General features: G+C 41.5%; 1 protein-coding gene across 1 annotated transcript in view; it reads left to right on the plus strand.

The window, feature by feature from the left end:
* The window catches only part of LOC119426845 (partitioning defective 3 homolog), a gene marked incomplete in the record, with an annotated part of 408,661 nt that overhangs the window by 354,979 nt on the left and 33,762 nt on the right, over nt 1–19,920 (plus strand). The window contains 2 exon segments of the mRNA XM_037694428.1: nt 3,530–3,613; nt 17,035–17,160. Coding sequence (XP_037550356.1) covers nt 3,530–3,613; nt 17,035–17,160 — 210 coding nt within the window.

Below are 19,920 nucleotides of genomic sequence, written 5' to 3' on the forward strand. Positions count from 1 at the left end.
CCCCCCACCCACACACACACACACACACATAGACACACACACTTTTACAACATTCACAACCTAAAGGTTTTTATTATCAACAGTTGTGTACTCATGTAGTTATGTATTTTGAATTGGTACACTTACAGGTAGAAACTAAGATATTTCAGAATAAACTTTTTAGGGCACCAATTAGGTTACTACCTTGGAGAGTGGTGGAGCAGAGGTTTAAAGAAGATTGGCCTGTGACTGGAAGGTCACCAGTCAGTGAGCTGGCCAATACAGGGCACAAGGGCTCTTCCCCACCACTCGCCACATTACCTTAAATAAGACCTAAAAAAGTTAAATAAAAATGAAATAATAAAATGAAAATATTTTGAAATGTATGTATATTTTTTTAGTTGTGTAGGATAAATATTTTATAGTTATTGATGAGTAAAGTTGTTTTGTTTGTTGACGTTGTCTGATTAGTGATGTATTTCCGCACTGGGGCACAAAAATCTTTGCCCATAGACTCTCGTTAAAAGTTGTACATGTGCAGTAGCTCCTGTTCAGTACAAATTATAGGAGCATTCTTGGGCGCACCTCTGCTGCGCCCAGAGCTGAATGCAGCTTGATTTACATATCACCCACCCTCACCCACCGGGCTGACGTCACAGCCGTCTGTTATAAAGTTCACCTGATTGACAGGGCGAGCCGCGGGAGTTGGAGACGATCAGACAGAGATGCAAAATGGAGCAAGATAAATTAAATAATTCAGTGAAGTCACTTAAAACAATACATTTTGAGAGAATAACATATCAGGAGAAGCTAGAGGTGAAAGAGCTTGGACCTGTAGCCGAACATCACAATTAATCAGCAGTCCAAAGACAGAGGGAGACGGTACACTTGGTCTTTTTCCAGGACCTGGTTTAGCAAGAAGACTTGGCTAACTGCATGTAGTGAGGCTAATGCATTATTCTGCTTTCCCTGCCTCTTTTTAAAAACATCAGGATCTGACTCAGCATGGATTATGACAGGTATGACTGATTTAAAGCATTTTTTTTAGAAAAGGCAAAGAAGCATGAACAATCTGGGATTCACATGGAAAATGCACTGCGAGTAGTCATGTTTGGGAAAATAAACATTTCATCTCAACTTGATGAAGGCTACAGGGTAGGGATCCGTAGGCACAATGGGGAGGAAAAACAGGCACATTCTATCAAAAATAATAGACTGTGTCAAGTTCTATGGTGCATTTGAACTTGTCCTGCGTGGCCATGATGAAAGTGAAAGCTCAGAAAATCCGGGTGTTTTTAGAGGATTGGTGGATTTTGTAGCATTACTGGATGCAGTTCTACATGCGCACCTGCAGACTGCCACAGTGTTTAAGGGAACATCTAAGACTGTGAAGAATGTACTCCTTGATTGTATGCTGTCAGTTTTAAGAGAGTGCATCATTGAAGCAATCATGAGTGCAGATTTTGTCTCCATCCAGGCTGATGAAACAATGGACATTTCCACTCCACACACTTATAGCCCCCCCTGGACAAAACTCCATCAGCCACCACTGTCGCTGGTTCAACTCACAACAACATCAAAGTGTGTGTGGGAAAGGTGAAACACCCACACCTGCCTCCACACTCATTTGCCCCAATCTGGACCCTTGAGCAAGGTCCCTTAACCCCCACCATCTGCTCCCCCAGACACCTTAGATGGCAGCTCTTTGCTCCACACAGACGACGGCTGTGGTAGCTCAGTCTGTGGTTGCATTAAGAAGGGCAGCCGGAGTAAAAAAAAAAAATGTCAAGACTTCATGCGAGTTAGTTCCTTGTGCCGACCCCAAAGAAGGGTGCAGCTGAAAGAAGAAAAAAAAAAGAGGTTTCTACGTGAACGTCTATAAGTGTAAACATTTATGCATCTACAGTGTTTTATGTAATATATTTGACAAGGTATTGATACCTTTTACTTCCTATTTTAAATGAAAACGCTGAGCTCAAGTACAATACATGTCAAAGGCAGTATTAATGTGTTCTCTCTCAACTCAGGAAATTTGAGAGACAATCAAAAGTCCTTTACAGTGCAAGACATACTAAGTGCAAGAAAGCCAAACTGTCTACATTTTGATGTAAAATGTGTAGATTTGTGGTAATGGGAAATTTGATTGCAAAATTGTGTAAACTTTAAACAGCTCAAAATGTAGACTGGTTGGCATCATCATGCTAACTTTAGCATTCTGTGGTAAAATGTTTTACAAAATTCCACATTCGTGATTGTGTAAAACTCATTAAAATACAGTATATAAGAAACTTCCAACTCCGTAATGGAAAGTAAATTGTTTTTGGAACTGACATGTAGTCTCTCCAGCATGTTCTAGCATGTTTTGGGTCTTCCCCAGGGTCTCCTCCCAGTCGGTCATGCCTGAAGCACCTCCCTAGGGAGGGCCCAGGAATCATCCTTACCAGATGCCCAAACCACCACAACTGGCTCCTTTTGACGTGGAGGAGCAGTGGTTCTACTCTGTCTCTCCCAGATAACTGAACTTCTCATCTTATCTCTAAGGGACTGCAGAGGAAACTCATTTTGACCGCCTGTATCCACGATCTCATTCTTTCAGTCACCACTCAGACTTCATGACCATAGGCGAGGGTAGGAACGTAGACAGACTGGTAAACAGAGAACTTTGCCTTACAGCTCACCTCCCTCTTCATCACATTGGGTTAGGGTTAGCGACCCACTAGTTCTGCCAATAATGCAGAACTAGTTTAATTTTTATTTATTTTATAAATATCCCCTTGTTGTATATGTTTACATTTTCCAGGTTTAAATTCATGGTACACTTTTACCTTTGGAGCCACATGAGTTAATATTGTTTTTTGCACAAGTTTTCCAAAGCTGGGGGAGTAGCAGCAAATTGAAAATACTGAAAGTAACAGCAGAATAACAGGCAATAGTAATAAGCATTTCCATGCTTTCATGTTTGCGCCCCTAACTTTGTCTAAAGGTTTTATACAGTGAGATAGTGCACTATGGTGTGTATTTTGGTGATGGTGTTTAGCTTTTATTTCAAGTAAAACACAAAACAATAAATAGTATTTATGAGAACATTGATTCCAAAATCAAACCATTTATTAAGGTTTTACATCATGAACATCAAACATCTGCACTGACGGTTGCATTTGTTCATTTGTCTTAGTCTTTATCTTCACAAATTAACCTTTTTCTCCCTTTTCCTTTATTCACTCACATGTTTTCAATTAAATCATTCTCTTTTAATGGTCTGATCCTAATCTCTTAATTGGAGTCTCCTTTTGGTTTCCTAACTGACCCTGACATCCACTTGTCAGACTTTGTAATGAATGATTTTGTGTAGGCAAGATGGTGGAGCCCCCACTAAAAAGGCTTCCATCCCTTCCATCCTGCCAACCTTTTGTCACATTTAATTGTGTTGCCTGTTACATTTTGTATTCTTAGATCTTTGTGTCACTCATGTTAATTATTTATTATATTCATGCATGTCCTCTCCCTTTTTATTCTTTTGTTCCTGGCATCATCCGTCAACGTCCTGCAGAGGCATGCTCAAACCAGTTGAAGTGTCCAATGAAGGAGGGCCCCTGGGCATCCATGTAGTCCCTTTCAGTTCACAAGATATTAGGTAAAAAACATTTTTTTAAATTACATATATTAAATACATCTTTGTGCACAACTGCTAATGAGTATTAATTTTTGAATATAGTTATTGTTTTTTATTTTCTGTAATTGTTAGATGATTGGTTGTATTGTTCTTTTTTTGTGAATGTATGTATATTTAAAACAAATTACTGATTTTGTAAAAATGTTACATCGTTTTATTTTGTGATCTTATCCACTCACTTCTGTCTTCTTCCATACATTTTTCAGCATTGTTCTTGTCCTGCAGTTTTCAAGCTATTTCAACAAATCATAAATCAAAACGTTCAGCTCTTTCATAACAATAATGCTATGACTTTTGGTATTGGTGCAACTTTAGCTTTTTGAAATATTTAGCCTTTTCTGACATTTTTTCCTCATAGAAAAAGAATTGAGCTCATGTTACCTCCTTCAAATGTTTAGATCTGTTTACAACCTTTTACTGCTCCTTTCACATTTTGTTCTACTTCAACTTCTTTCAGCGTATTTCAGCTGGGTTTTTTCCAGCTGTTTTGTGCACCTTTCAGCTTCTTTCAGCTAAATGCAGCATTTTTATGCTTCTTCTAACTTCTTTTGGCTAATTTCAGCTTCTTATACTAATTTCAGCTTATTTCTGCCCGTTTCAGCATTTTTTTGCTATTTCAACTATTATTTAGCTATTTTATGCTAATTTTAGCTTTTTAGTTTATTCCACATTTTTTGCACTCATTTCGACTTTTTTCATCCTACATCAGCAAAAATGTGCTCTCTCCATTTCCTTCTGGTAATTTAAACTTATTTCTGCCTTTTTAGCTACATTTCAGCTGGGTTTTTTTTTTTAGCTGGGGTGGCTGTGACTGAGTGGCTAGAGCAATTGTCCTCCAATGCAAGAGTTGGGGGTTCAATTCCACCAGCATTCACATGCCAAAGTGTCCCTAGGCAAGACACTGAACCCCTCATTGCCTCCAATGTGTGTCCCATCAGTGTTTGAATAATATAAAACACTGATCATCTTTGTAAAGATCTAGTAGGGTGCTGTATGAATGGGTAAATGAGGACACAGCTTTGAGTATCTTGATAAAATATAAAAGTGCTATTATAAGTACAGTCCCTTTTCCATTTTTGCAAATTTAAATTTATACTTTTTTCAAATAATTTCTACCTTTTCAAGGATTCAAGGTTCTTTATTTGTCATTTGCACCCCATGTGGTACACGTGGTGGAATTAAATTATGTACACATGGTCCCAGTTACATCCAACAATAAAATGTAAAAGAAAAACAGTAATAAGATCTAAGATATGAATATATAAGAAAAACATCAACCAAATATACACTAAGAACTAGTAGCATAAAAAAATTATGCCGAACAGCAGCACGAATATGAGTCTGTGTGAGCAGATGTGTAGGAGTTGTGCTTTCCCTGGTCTCTGTCTCCCTCTAGTGTTCTATACTTGTCTGCTCCCCCTCTGATAGCTGCACATGTGATGTTTCACAGGTGTTATGTGTTAATCTTGTTAGTGTGTGTATTTAAGTCTGTTTGCCTGCATCCCTCATTGTCTGGTCATTGTGTCCCTTTGATGCATGTCCTGCTCCTCGTGTCCTGCTCCTCGTGTCCTGCTCCTCGTGTCTTGCTCCTCGTGTCCTGCTCCTCGTGTCCTGCTCCTTGTGTCATATGTCCTGTCCGATGATTTATGAAAGTCTGCTGCCCCATCAGCCATCTTTATTTTGTAAATAATAAATTATTTATCCATATCCCCTGAGTCCTACCTGCACCAATGGGTCTCCTGCCTAGAAATCATCACAGAATGACCAGACCAAACCAAGACCCAGCAGGCAGCCCGACTCTCACTGCTCCATCCCTGGAAGACAAGCTGTGGAGTCATTTTAGAGACAGAGCCTCCAGCAACACCCCCGGTGCTTCCTCGGTTCCTGATCCTGGCTCCTGAGGTCCTCACAGAAGCTGTTGCTCCCATGCCTACTACAGTCCCCATAGTTTTTCCATCTCTTGCAGCCTCTGTCACATCCACGCATCCACGTGTCAGGACCCAACCTATCCTGAGCCCACAGACCCAGACTCACCTGCCCCAGTTCCAGAGCCTGACTTGGTCCTGAGTTCCACGTCTACTCCAGATCCTGCCGCTGCACGCAGCCCCCGAGGTGGATCCCATGCTGCACACAGCCCCCAAGGTAGATCCCACACTGCTGCTGGTCCTCCTGCTGAGTTCCTCGCTTCTGGTCCACCTACTGAGTTCCTCGCCGCTCCTGGTCCGCCTGCTGAGTTCCTCGCCGCTCCTAGTCCACCTACTGAGTTCTTCGCTGCTTTTGGCCCGCCTGCTGAGTTCCTTGCCACTCCTGGTCCGCCTGCTGAGTTCCTCGCCGCTGCTGACCCGCCTGCTGAGTTCCTCGCCGCTGCTGGCCTGCCTACTGAGTGCCTTGCTCCTAGCCTTCCTGACCTGTTTCAGCCTGTTGGACGACCTCCTTGCCGCCTGCCTGACTGGCCCTGGCCTGGTGAATGGTCTCCCTGCCGCCCGTCTAACCTGTTCCTGCTTTTTGGACAACCTCACAGTTCCCGACCTGAACTCTGACCTCCTTGTGTTTCCGTGTGTTGTGCCTTGCCCCTGGTGAACCTGTCCAGTTCTTCGTCCACCTCATGTCTCTTTTTTTTCCTAGCGCCCTTCTCCCACCCACGTTTTGGGGGTGTGGGGGTCTTGGAGACATCAAGGGATGTCGTTGGGGGGGGGGGGGGGGGGGCTGTAGGAGTTGTGCTTTCCCTGGTCTCTGTACTTGTCTGCTCCCCCTCTGATGTCTTCACCTGTGATGTTTCACAGGTGTTCTGTGTTAGTCTTGTTAGTGTGTGTATTTAAGTCTGTTTGCCTGCATCCCTCATTGTCTGGTCAGTGTCCCTGTGATACCTGTTCTGCTCCTTGTGTCCTGTGCCTTGTGTCCTGCATCCTGTCCCATGATTTATGTAAGTCTGCTGCCCCGTCAGCCATCTTTATTTGGTAAATAATACATTATTTATTTATATTCCCTAAGTCCTGCCTGTCTGCCTGCACCAATGGGTCTCTTGCCTAGAAATCATCACAAGATGAGTATGAAGGAACACATCAGCATGAAACAGATCAGCAGCAACATGATGTAATTTTTCAGTGATTATCCTGATTAGGGATTCATGAGTCTAACAGTCTCAGGGTAGAAGCTGTTCCTCAGTCTAGTGGTTCTACATTTAATGCTCCTTAACCTCCTTCCTGGGGGGAGCAGGGCAAAACATGTGTGTGCTGGGTGAGTGGGGTCCTTCATGGTGCAGGTGGCCCTCTTCCTGCATCTAGAGGTGAAAATGTCTGTGATGGTGGGGAGGCTGACTCCAACAGACTTCTGTGCAGCTTTCACCACTCTCTGCAAAGCTTTTCTTTCTGCAGCTGTGCAGCCTCCATGCCACACGTTGATGCTGGAGCACAGGGTGCTCTCCACTGCACACCTGTAGAAGGAGGTGAGGACTGAGCTTCCAAGACCAGCTCGTCTCAGCCGTCTGAGGAAGTAGAGTCTCTGATGAGCTTTCTTGATCAGGCTGGTGGCGTTGTTGCCCCAGCTGAGGTTGTAATTCAGGTGCACCCCCAAGTACTTGTAGCTACTGGAGACCACTTCCACCACAGATCCTTTTGTTTTGTGGGGGGGGGGGGGGGGTTGCTGTGTTTTGTTCTCATCCATCCATCCATCCATTACCTTTACTCTGTACAGCACTTTGCTCCTGTGGGTGTTTAAAGTGCTCTATGAATAAAGCTGGTATGGTAGTCACTTCTTCCCTTTTGGGTTAAGGGGGTCACTGGTGCCCATATCCAGCCATCACTGTGTGAGAGGCGGGGGACGCCCTGGACAGGTCCAAGTCCATGACAGGAATTGCTCTCATTTCTGCTTTTTTTTTTTTTTTTTTTTTTTTCCCCACTCCCCTCAGGCAGAAGGTTGAGGGGCATGAAGTGCAGAACCACTAGGCTGAGGAACAGCTTCTACCCTGAGGCTGTTAGACTTGTAGGGTGATATGGGACTGGATATATATTCTAAATTATCAGTTATGAGTTAAGCTCATAAGATATGCATCAATTATGCAAATAACCACGTTGTGTGTGGGCACCACCTTTCTTTTAGAGGAAAAATCAGTCTCTCATTAAACCCCAAATTAGTGTAAATTGAAACGTGAGTTCTTTCTCATGTTTAAAGGGCATCAAGTCAGTTAATACACACAGATATGTCAAAATAATCACAAATTCGGTTGATTTTATGTATTTTATTATAAAAATAATAATCTGTGATATATGTGATGAAAAATTATGCATAACAAACAAATAAATAACAAATAGCTTTGTATCAAAGGTCTAATTGATTATTAAAATCAGTGAAACTTAAAAAGGCAGATTTTGGACTGGTTCTTTTTGTGAAGTACAAATGTAGTTAAAATTGTGTCTAAAGTTTCTTTCAGTAGTTCTTGGTGCAGTGCCCCCACAGGCGAGCGGGGGAACAGGTTGGTTCAACAGGTTGACTCGACAGCACAGTGCAGTGTGAATGCAAACTCACCAGCTCAAATGTAAACAAAAGCTCATGAATATTGGTCCCCAACCGAACTGAGTCTACCGGACTATCTGGTGTGAAAACGACCTGAGCTTTTGTTTACATTTGAGCTGGTGCGTTTGCATTCACACTGCACTGTGCAGTCGAGTCAACCTGTTGAACCAACTTATTCCCCTGCTCGCCTGTGGGGGCGCTGCACCAAGAACTACTGAAAGACACAAAAACCTCTGAAGACACGTCTTCTTCTTCTTCTTCTGTAAATAAAAATAAAAACGAAGTGGCATCAAGTTTTAGCAGTTTTAGGAGTTATATTTTGTCCTTTTTCCTAAATGGACTTAGCATGAGCAGAAGATGAGACAGAAGACCATGGAGAATATTGTTTTTTCCACACAAGGCAGCTGACGGCTCCATATGAGGTAAGAGCAATGCGTGCTTGTTTACCCTGCTGAGCGGGTCTGTTTACATTCACACTGTACTCGAACCGCGCTTCTACCGGACCAAGACCTAGGTTTTAGCCCGGGCCAGAGTTCGCCTTTTTGTTTCGTGACAGAGTTCGATGGTGCGTTCACACCTCCCTAAACGAGCCGGACTTTCTAGGAAAACGAGCTAGAATTCGATTAAAGCGGACTAAACAGGGCTGGTGTGAATGCACCCTTAGTGACAGGTTTTTTTTTCAATACATTCACATTAGTGTCAACTAAGAAGTTTGTGAAATGAGTTGAATGCCTGCAAAACAATGTCTGTTTGTTCCCAAGGGAATAGATGCATCTTATTTTAAACAGTTTCAAACACAAAACACATGAATGATGTTTGTTTGAGCTGAAATTAACTGTTTTCTGAGAAGAAGTGTTCTTTTCTCAGGTGGTGTTCCCCTAAAGACTTATGAATCCCTAGTCAGGATTACTGTGAAAATTACTGTGAAAAAATTCATTGTAATGCCACTTGGTTGTTGATATGTGCTGCTGACTATCCATGATGCTGATCTCATGCTGCTGATTTATTTAATGTTGCTGTGTTCATTCATCCTCATCTGCTCACACAGACTCATGTTCGTGCTGCTGTTTGGCGCACTGTTTTGTACTATTAGTGCTTAGTTCATTCTTAGCTTAGCATATTTCTTAGTTCATATCGTAGATCTTATTACTGTTTTTCTTTACAATTTGTAGTTTTCCTGGATGTAATTGTGACCCTGTGTACATAGTATCGTTCCAACTCATGTACCACATGTGATGTGAATGACAGTAAAGACACCTTGACCTTGACCTGGACCTTTAAATCTAATAGAGGAAAAATGTGTTATTTCTGCTTTCTTCTACTAATTTAAGCTAGTTCTACCATTCAGCTACATTTTTAGAAATTGTTGGGTAGTTGCATCTGTTTTCTGATAAATTCAAGTTCCTGTTGTAATTTGTTACATTCAGCCTAATTAACTTCTTTCTGCTAACTTCAGCTTGTTATGCTACTTTCAGCGTATTTCTGCTTGCTTCAGCTTATTCTGCTATTTCAGCTACCTTTAGCTGTTTAATGATGATTTTAGCCTTTCAACTAATTCCACATTTTTTAGCTCATGCCAGCAGTTTTCACTTCCTTCAAGCTTCTTTCTGCCTTTTCAGCATTTTTCAGCTTTTTTTTTTGCAAATGTCAGCTGTTTTTAGCTAGTTTCCTTATTTTTGTGCTCACTTCTGCTTATTTAAACCTAATCAAGCAAATATGTGCCATTTCTGTTTTCTTCTGCTAATTTAGTCTTGTTTTTCCATTTCAGCTTCATTTTTAAAGTTTTTTTTTATTTTTATTTTTTTACTAATTTCAGCTGATTTTCAGCAAGTTCTTCTGCTATAAGCACTCACACTGTATTTTTACAGGTTGCTATTTCTCTATTTATACAAAGTCTCACTGTGTTAATACTTTTTAACCTACAGCTTATAAGTTCCCAGGGGTAAGTGGAACACATGGAAGTAGTTTTCATTTTCACTCCAGTTTCCATAAAACTTACAAAAAAAAAATCTGTGACAACTGCATCCACAATAATTTATTTTCCTTTTGCCTAACTTTTAAGGGGGAATCCATCAGATTTTATGGTTATTCCTGAAAAAGGGACAAGAGAAGGGGCCAGATGTAATCAAACTAAAAGCTTGTGTAAAACACAGATTCCTGCGGCACGCTAACAGACTGGCGCACCTCCAAGGTGAATGTGAGGACTCAGCGCTTGCAAAGAAGGATGAGGGGGATGAGGTGAAAAGAGAGAGTGCAGAGATGAAGCAGGATGACATTGAGACAGAGAGGAACACTGCCATTGAAGATGGTTGCCTAAGTCAGTAATCATGTTGCGTTTTATTAGCTAGTGTCAGGAAGTTATATTTAGCTTTGACTTCTTGTTAAATCCCTAAGAAGCTTTGACACTTAGTTCCTCTGAGTCAGAAGAGGAATATCAAAGTCATGGTGAGTGGCACCAAACAAAGTGAAGCATTTAAAAAGTTAGTGAACATTTTTGCTTTAAGTTCAGTTACTTAAAATAGTATCTCACTGTGCTGCAGAGATTGGTAGGTGAATCGAATCTGGTTAATATTCACTCACTACTTCTGGAATGTTTCCAAACAAGAAACCTACAAGCTGCATGTCAGCTTTTTGTGCTGCCACTTATTAAAAACCTTAGCCTTTTTTGGGTGCACAGCTTTCACAATTATTTTCAAGTCTGTGCACATCATTTAGTTGCTCACCTCTGCCCACATTGTACTTGACTTCCCTCACTTGTACCCATTTTTTAATTATTTACTGGAGAACACATTGAAAATAAAAATAAAGAGATTTAGACCATGTTTTTTAATGTTTTGACATCATCATGTCAAAAACAGTAGTAACATTCTAAAGACTGGTTGGATATGTGGGGTGGAACGGTGGCACAGTTGGCAGAGCTGCTGCTTCTCAGTGAGAAGGTTGCCGGTTCAAATCCATGCTCGGGGCCTTTCTGGGTGGAGTTTTCATGTTCTCTCCGTGCTCTGTGGGTTTTCTCTGGGTACTCCAGTTTCCTCCCACAGACAAAAAGCATGCATGTTAGACTGATTGGTAACTCTAAATTGTTCCTAGGTGAGATTGAGAGAATGGCTGTTTGTCTCTATGTGTCCCTGTGATGGACTGGAGACCTGTCCAGGGTGTACCCTGCCTCTCACACAGTGACTGCTGGACATAGGCACCAGTGACCCCCATGACCCAAAAGGGAAGAAGTGGGTAAATATGAGGGGCGGGTGGTTGGATATGCTTTGGATGGGTTCTAGTCAGAGACAAGCCAAACAGTTTTGAAAGATGTGTGGCCCAAACCTTTTTGAACATGTTCTTCAAACATTTAATACTGCTAGCCTATGCAACTCAAGCAAGGAAACTGAGAACCCTTGTAACTGTTTCAAAATCTTCTGAAGAATCCATGGAAAATGCTTCTTACCAACTACAGTAGTTACTGTTAGTTTCCATCCAGAGATACTGGCTTTAAAGGGGGCAGTATGCTCTTATATCTTCCCTGTATTCCTATAATATCAGACAGCGATGTAAGATATAGCAGTAATGCTGGGTTGCCAGGAAATTTCCTTCTCATCAACTTTGCCTGGGACTAATAGCTTCAGAGACTTCAATTAAAGTCAGCCATTATAAGACTTAGCATTTGGTCAGTGGGTTGATGCTAATGGTCTGGCCCAGTTTTTTTTATTTTATTTTTTTATCCTTTATGCTATGTGCTAGGACAGGAGGCATTAGCCTCAGTGGGCTGTCATTAGTGTCTAGACCAGGGCCAGAGGGGTCAGACAGCAAGGGAAGGAAATAAAAAGACAGGCCGCAAACAAGAAACTGCAGGCACTCCACTGTTGGCTGTCCGCATTCTGCTCCAGTGCACTGACATCAAGTGAGATCTGAGCAGGAGGGAAAAACAGCTGCAGGAGAGAGCTTAGAGACTGTCACTCGGGTTGACATTAATTCTGTCATACACACACATCCAGATGTCCTGGCTCTTACTTGAAAATAAACGTACACCCAAGCACTTTGTGAGCAATATGGACTTAAATAGCTGTGTTTGTGCTCTGACTCAAGCTGTCTTTTTTACACATATAAACAGTTTGATCATCGAGCAAGTGCAGATATGCTTTGCATAATGCATACACAGCTTCTAGATGTTATTTGTGCTTAATGAACTTTTCATTCCATGACCAGTTCCAGTTGTAAACGAACAGCGGACATAATTGTCTTGCATAAACAGAAGTTGATTGGATTATTATTTGATTAAAGGCAGTAGATGAGAGCAGGTGGCCTCGCTGAGATAAGTTTGTCAGTGCTGCTTTGCAGCCACAAGATGGAGTAAAGCAATACAGTTTTATGGGATGGTGATTTAGTTTTTGTTTGCATGCACTCAGGCAGATTTGGGGCAGCTGTGGCTGAGTGGTTAGAGCAGCTGCCCTCCAATGGGAGAGTTGGGGGCTCGACGCCACCAGCAGTCATATGCTGAAGTGTCTCTGGGCAAGACATTGAACCCCTCATTGCCTCCGATGTGTGTCCCGTCTGTGTATGAATGTGATAAAGCACTGATTATTCTTTGTAAAGATATAGTAAGAGTGCTGTATGAATGGGTAAATGAGGGCACAGGTTGTAGTGTAAAGAGCTTAGAGTATATTGATAAGATAGAAAGGTGATATTTAAGTCCAGTCCATTTACCATTTACTCACTGACAAAAACATTAACAACATAGGAGAGTCTGATTTGAACATAATTTGATCGACATGCAGACCAGTGATGGGTATCTGAATGATTCTACTTGTAAGGAGATAGCACATTTATAACAGGCACCAGAGGGCACAAAGTGGTATCAGTAGAGTTAGTATTATCAACCACTTGTTGGAGTGTCCAACAGTCAGTCAGCACAGCAAGTGAAGGTCACAGATACAGAAGATGCCTTGTAGACACATCATATTGCATTACTACAATCGGAACAGTTTTGTTAAACCCACTATGAGGCTGGGTGGTTATACCATGCAACTGTTTCTTATGAGGGGTAGACAGAAGTGTTGGAAGCAGTAGGTATGTGAGGACACCCACACACATTGTAAAGTTTCCAGTTACTCAGCATGGAACCCACTAAAAAAGGATAGTCATATTGCACTTCAAAACCATTATGGGGTCCCAAGAATTCCGTGTGAGCCATCTAGGCACAGGTCATTACAACCCAGTGTTATCCTCCATCATGTCTCACCTGGATTACAGGTTCACCATCCTACGGTTGTCACTGACACCAGAAAAGAGAGGGCTGTATTTGGAATGATCCCATAATCTGATGGCACAGACTGATTATGAGTTGTATCATATTCATTTAATAATGAACTTTGGTCAACCATGGACAACCATTGTATGCATATATGGCAGCACCAAAGGGAGATGACCAGTCCTGCCATTATTGGCATCTGGCATCATGGTGTGAAAAGCTATAGAGTATGAGTTGAGGTTGCGAATATGTCAGTACAACACTACATCACTGATATCCTGATATTGGAGGATATCACTGTGGCTGAGTGGTTAGAGCAGTCGTCTTCCAATGCAAGAGTTGGGGGTTCGAATCCACTAGCAGTCACATGCTGAAGTGTCCATGGGCAAGACACTGAACCCCTCATCGCCTCCGATGTGTGTCCCATCGGTGTATGAATGTGATAAAGCTCCGATTAGTCTCTTTAGAATGATTTGTTCAATTAGCTTTGAAGAGATCTAGTAGAGTGCTGTATGAATGGGTAAATGTGGCACAAATTGTAGTGTAAAGCACTTTGAGTATCTTGATTAGATAGAAAGGCACTATATAAGTACAGTCCATTTATATTGCTTGTCTTATCCCACCAGAGGCAGCACCATTTTATGGTCTTTCAACAAGATAACACCAGTACACACAACACATGTGACTGCCTGCACCATGCTGAGGGTTCCTTTAGCCTGTCAGGTTCTTTTCTCCAGTCAAACTTGTGTGGAATCATCTCTGGAATTGGATTTGAGCAAGATCTGATCCGCTCGATTATGAGGACCACTGATAACAACTGGATTGACTAACTGCTTGTATCCAGACCCGAAAGGGTGCCACAGTTTAATTACTTGATACCAGTAGTGTGCCTGTGATGTCAACTTAGTTATCTATGTAGTCCATTGTTGCATTCATTGCAGTACATTCACATGACCTTTCAATGTGTACATATTTATCTACCTCTCAAAGTGTTTCTGTTAGTGTATTTTCCTGCAGGGTCTTCAGATATTCTAACTGCAAAATTCATTTACCCATACAGTATATAGTTCTTAATTTGGTGACATGCAGTAAAAAAAAACAACCCCCCCCCAAAAAAAAAAAAACAAGAAAAAAAAAACATTTTTAATGTTTATTTTTGTTGACTGCATTTCAGTCAACACAACAGCACATTTACAAAACCATCATTTTCAAATCTCTACAAGATGCTACTTTATCCCCAGCCCTCCTGTTGCAGCTTTGAATACTGATCAGGGATCAGCTAAACCCCCTTTATCTACTACATCTAGTCTGCTAGCAGATCCGCAGTCATTTAAGGATGTCCACACTGTTATCTCAATGGGCACAACTTTGTTTTTGAGCTGACAGTACAAGGATGAAGCACAATCGTGTTTGCTTCAGCAGTGCCAGCAATTATTCAAAGCTCAGCAACCTTAAGATGATATGGCAGTGCAGGCTCTGACACAGGGGTAAAAAAAGCACAAGCCTTTTGTGATTTTTAATTTCAGCTTGTTGCTAAACCCTTTATACCCACTGATGATTTGAGAGGGGTCGGCAGTGCGAGTCTGGATTTCCCCATTATTCAGCCAGTTACAGCACTGTCATGGGAGTGGTCCTGTCTGGCTGTGATGTAGTGCTAAAGAGCATTTTATATCTTTATTTTTTTCTTCTTTTTTTTCATCTGCTCCCTTCTTCAAGGGTCGCCACAGCGAACTAACTCAAGCAAAAGCTTGGCAGTTGTTTTTACACCAGATGCTCTTCCTGACACAGCCACAGACCACTGAGCTACCACAGCCCTGTGGAGCAGAGAACTGCCATCTAGGGTGCCCGGGGGAGCAGATGGTGGGGGTTAAGAGCCTTGCTCAAGAGCCCAGAGTGGGGAAATGAGGGTGGAGACAGGTGTGGGTGCTTCACCTGTCCTACCCACATTTAGATGTTGTCGGAACGGGGAGTAGAACCAGCGACCTTCCGATTACAGGCTCGCCTTTTCTAGCCTCTGAGCCACCACTCCCCCGTTTTATATCTACCATTGACTTCTACAGTAAACACTGTTACAAAATAATTGTCTTCACACAGTGTGTGAAAAAGATTCACCCGTTTGTTTCTGCAACTTAATTTATGACATATTAGATTAGTTTGTAAATTATTTTCTTCTAGTGGCACAGTTGGTAGAGCTGCCACCTATCAGCAAGAAGGTTGCAGAATCGAATCCCGGTCCAGGACCTTCTTGGGTGGAGTTTGCATCTTCTCTCCGTGCATGCGTAGGTTTTCTCGGGGTACTCTGGTTTCCTTCCACAGACCAAAAACATGCATGTTAGGCTGATTGGAAACTGAATTGTCCCTAAGTGTGAGTGAGAGACTGAATGATTGTTTGTCTCTGTGTCCCTGTGATGGACTTGAGACCTGTCCAGGGGGTACCCTGCCTTTTGCACAGACACTGCTGGATATGGGCATCGGTGACCCGTGCGACTCGAAAAGGAAGAAGCGGGTAAAGATAATGGATGGATGATTTTCTTCTTCATATTTTAAATGTGAAACCCTTAATTTAAAAATAAAAAAAATTACATAAAAGACACTGATGATGTGCAAAAGAATACCACCTAACTGAACCTTCCCGCTCCTCAGATATTGGCTGCATTTGATCGTACTGCTGTGTAAGCTACATCAGATCTCTTTGCATGTGGTTATCCTTAGGGCCTAGATAAAGCCTCGGGGAGCTCACTGATGTATTTATTCACAGGAAATGGAGGCAGGGAGTATTTGAAAGTAAATGTCTCCTTTTCTGAAGGGATTGCTGAGATGGCAATGTAGTGAAACTCTTTTGCTATTTATTCCAGCACAGCCAGCTCTCTCCTTAAGCTCCTGGGAAGGAGGCTGTAACGTTCCCCTGGAAGCCAAAAGATGATCTGCTGGCTTGTAGTCTAGATTATTTCAGACAAGCCGCCTGCCACTCTCTCAGATCTGCACATTGAAAGAAAAGTAAAGTGGAGGACAGGAGGACAGACAGAATTGTAAAACTGAGTTTGTAATGCAGCATCTTTCTAGGACACAAAAATTCCTGCTTTCTTTCTGAGTTTGGAAAGTAAACTTTAGTTAGCTTGTGGCAGTTTATTGAAGACTGCCTAGAAAGGAAGCCACCCCTATTATTATACACATGAAAATGGTATTGCTCTTCTATCAACTTTAATGTGTCCCAAACCGGAATGTGTCCCCCATAAGTACCACAGTACCCCACACAGTACTGTCAAATCAAAATTTTAAAATGGCCGCAACGTGGCAGTCCCCGTCAAAGTCTCTCCAGGAACCTTCGGCAGTTCATTGTAATATGTTCCTTAAAACATCAAGATTCACTGCGACCTAAACAATCAACTTGTGTGTTTTCGGAATACCTAAAAAAAAAAAATGTCCTCACAGCCTTGACAATCCTCAGTACTTTTCTTTAAAAAAGAAGTTTTTCATTCTTCATTCACAACAATTTTGCTAGGCTAGCTACTTTAAATTGCCTTGGAATTTAACCCACACTTTTTCCATGCAGTATAATCAAATGTGTTTTATAATTGTCAAACCCGTTGTTTAAATCTTCTTCAATCATTTGTGTGTTCTTTTGCAGGACACAGGGTTTGCTGGTGAAGCGTTTGGAGCCTGGAGGAAAAGCTGAACAGGAGCATCTATTCCAGGAGAATGACTGCATAGTGAAGATTAATCAAGGGGACATTCGCAATTTGCGCTTTGAACAGTAAGCTTTAATATGGTGTTCCTAGAAAAAAAAAGAATAATATTACAATATGCATGGTAGGGGTTTGGCTTGCAGTTTTACAGCTCTAAAACACATGCAGCTTTTCTAAAAAAGTTAAATCTGGTCCTCTGGACATTCAAAAAAACAAAACAAAGCAAAACAACAAAAAAATGTAGAAACGTTTCATCTCTCATCCAAGAGACTTCCTCAGTCTGCGGTGCTGTATTCAGCTCAGTCTCTTAAATAGCACCTTGCTATTTAAATGCAGCTTTTCTTATTCATTTTTTGTCAGGCATTTTGCCTGCAGTATCTCCAAATTAAGGATGTACCCAGATAGTTTCTATCTGACACCATCTAGAGAGTGATAAACGCCACGAGTGACGTGCTGCACATGAAATAAAGAAACAGTTAGTAATGTTGCTCTTGATAAGCTGAAACCAAACTGCTGGAGGGCGTGACACAGGCCCAGCTGCACAATAAAGCAGAAAAAATACTGGCTTTTTGGCCCTCTTGCAATAGCTCTCAGTGACCTGCAGTACTTTTGGACCGCTTCAGCCTCTGATCTAAAACTGCCTACATTTTCCTTGTGATCCATTTCCATCGATTCATTGCTGCCCTTCATTTCCTAAAGTGGAATGAAGATGTAAGTCTGGCACTGCTCCACTTCCATTTACCCAAAGCCACCTTCTCTCTCTAACTAAGACTGAGTGTGTGGACTCACAGGCTGGTGCTGACACACACACGCATACACACATACACATGCATGTCCCCCCCCCCGCATTCACACACACATATCCAGGGATACAGAGCTGCTTTCTGGAGATATTGGACAGAGGCATTGTCCTTGACTCTCCTCCTCATCCACTCCTCCACAGGAACAAGAAGACTGAACTGAAGAGAAAGTTGTCAAAGGTTTGAACAATTATCTGAATAGTGAAGTATTCTCCCCATTACATTTGTGTCAAAAGCATTTGTAATGTGTGTGGGGGGGGAGGGGGGGGGACACTGGTGGAGGGTTCTGGGGATCCTCCCGCAGAAAATTTTGAATAAATACCATTTTCTGCATTCTGGTATATTTTAAAACATCTATGTTTGCCTACATAAGTAAACACTTGATTCAATAACTATTTTAGAATGCAACAAGAATTAATCTGATCACAAGCTCTCCTTGTGTGAATAGAGCACACCCTGCTTCTCTTAAGAATCCTTGCCTCCCCACCCCCCATCAACAACTGCCAGCACTAACGTTGTGCTAAGCTAGCGCACAAAACAGAAGTGTCTCCTTCTCCTCCCCCAGTGATCGCTCCGCCAAGGCAGATGACCTCGAAGAACCTCTGCAAGCAGTGTTGTATTGTCGTAGGTAACCAGGAAAACCCGAAGTGGACTTTTAGTGGTTTTAGTATTATCCTATTGATCAAGGGGAATGGATTTGTTCACAAATAAATGGAAACAGTGCTGGATGATGAACTAATGTTTCAGGGTAAATGTGAGGAGTCCATATGAATATATTTGAAATATGGGGGGATACGTCCCATTCACATATAATTGTTGCAACGCCTATGCCCCATTGACATTTTGTCTTTTTTGCTGCCTTTTGAAATGGAATTTGAAAATAATTAGTAGGGGTTTTATTTCACAAATCCCTAGTGTTTTAAATAACTATCTTTCTCTCTCTCTTTCATATATTAGCACTATTTGTGCACAATATTTTAATCTAACTAGATATTCTCAGTTGGAATGAGGTCTGGCCTTTAATTATATCATTTCAGGACTGATTTTCTTTAATCTACATGAGTATTGCTTTATTATTGAGTTTAGGGTCATTGTTCTACTGGGAGGTTAACCACCACCCCTGTGCCAATCTCTGGAAGACTTCAATAAGCTCCTCTCAAGATTTTGGGATATGTTGCACCTGCAATTTGTCCTTCAACTCTGACTAGTTTTTTAATCTCCACATCAATCAACCTTTATTTATACAGGTTCGTCTCATTGACTCGCAAGGACTCATTTGCAAGAGACCCGTTTTAAACAAAAGACACAGATGAGGTACAATTCAGCACTTTGGTTGGCTTTGTAGCTGTTTTAAGTGCTTTATAAATAAAGTGGTATGGTATGGTATGGTAGGTACACGCAGCAATAAACATTCATATAAAAGCATATAAAATGAAAAATAAATAAAAGAAGTGATATAAGACAAAATTAAAAAAACATGCTACATTTAAAAAAGGTGTAAAATACTAAAAACAGGAACATGTCTGCGTTTTTTTTTTTTTTGCATTGAACTTAACAGTTGTTTAAAATCCCTTAGACGGGTCAGAGTTAAGAGCTTCAGACATTTTTGCAAGATGTTACAGGAGTGGAGGAAGAGAACGTCCTTTTGACAAATTCGGTCCGCACTCCTCACCAAGGAACACTGCAGATAATGATGTATTGCGAGTGCACACTGTAGCTGCACTGACAAAGTGACTTATAGGAGGAGCTATATGAAGGCAGCAGATAAATGAGTGATTTCAAGATGAAAATGTACCAGTGTGAGAGTCTGCGTGAAGTTGATGTCCAATTGACCAATGAATACAGAGTGAAGTGATGGGTACGATAGTTACATCCAGTTATGAATCTTAGCGCACTGTGATAGACAGCGTCTAACATCTACAAGGTGCTCGCAGGAGCATTCATGTAAATAATGTCATTCTAGTCATTAAAGTTAAGGTAAATAGCAGTTACATAGTGTTTCCTAGCATTCAGAGTTAGACAGGATCT

Source organism: Nematolebias whitei, chromosome 20 (genome assembly GCF_014905685.2).
Source record: "Nematolebias whitei isolate Nwh7 chromosome 20, NemWhi1, whole genome shotgun sequence".
In the NCBI taxonomy this organism is placed as follows: Eukaryota; Metazoa; Chordata; class Actinopteri; order Cyprinodontiformes; family Rivulidae; genus Nematolebias; species Nematolebias whitei.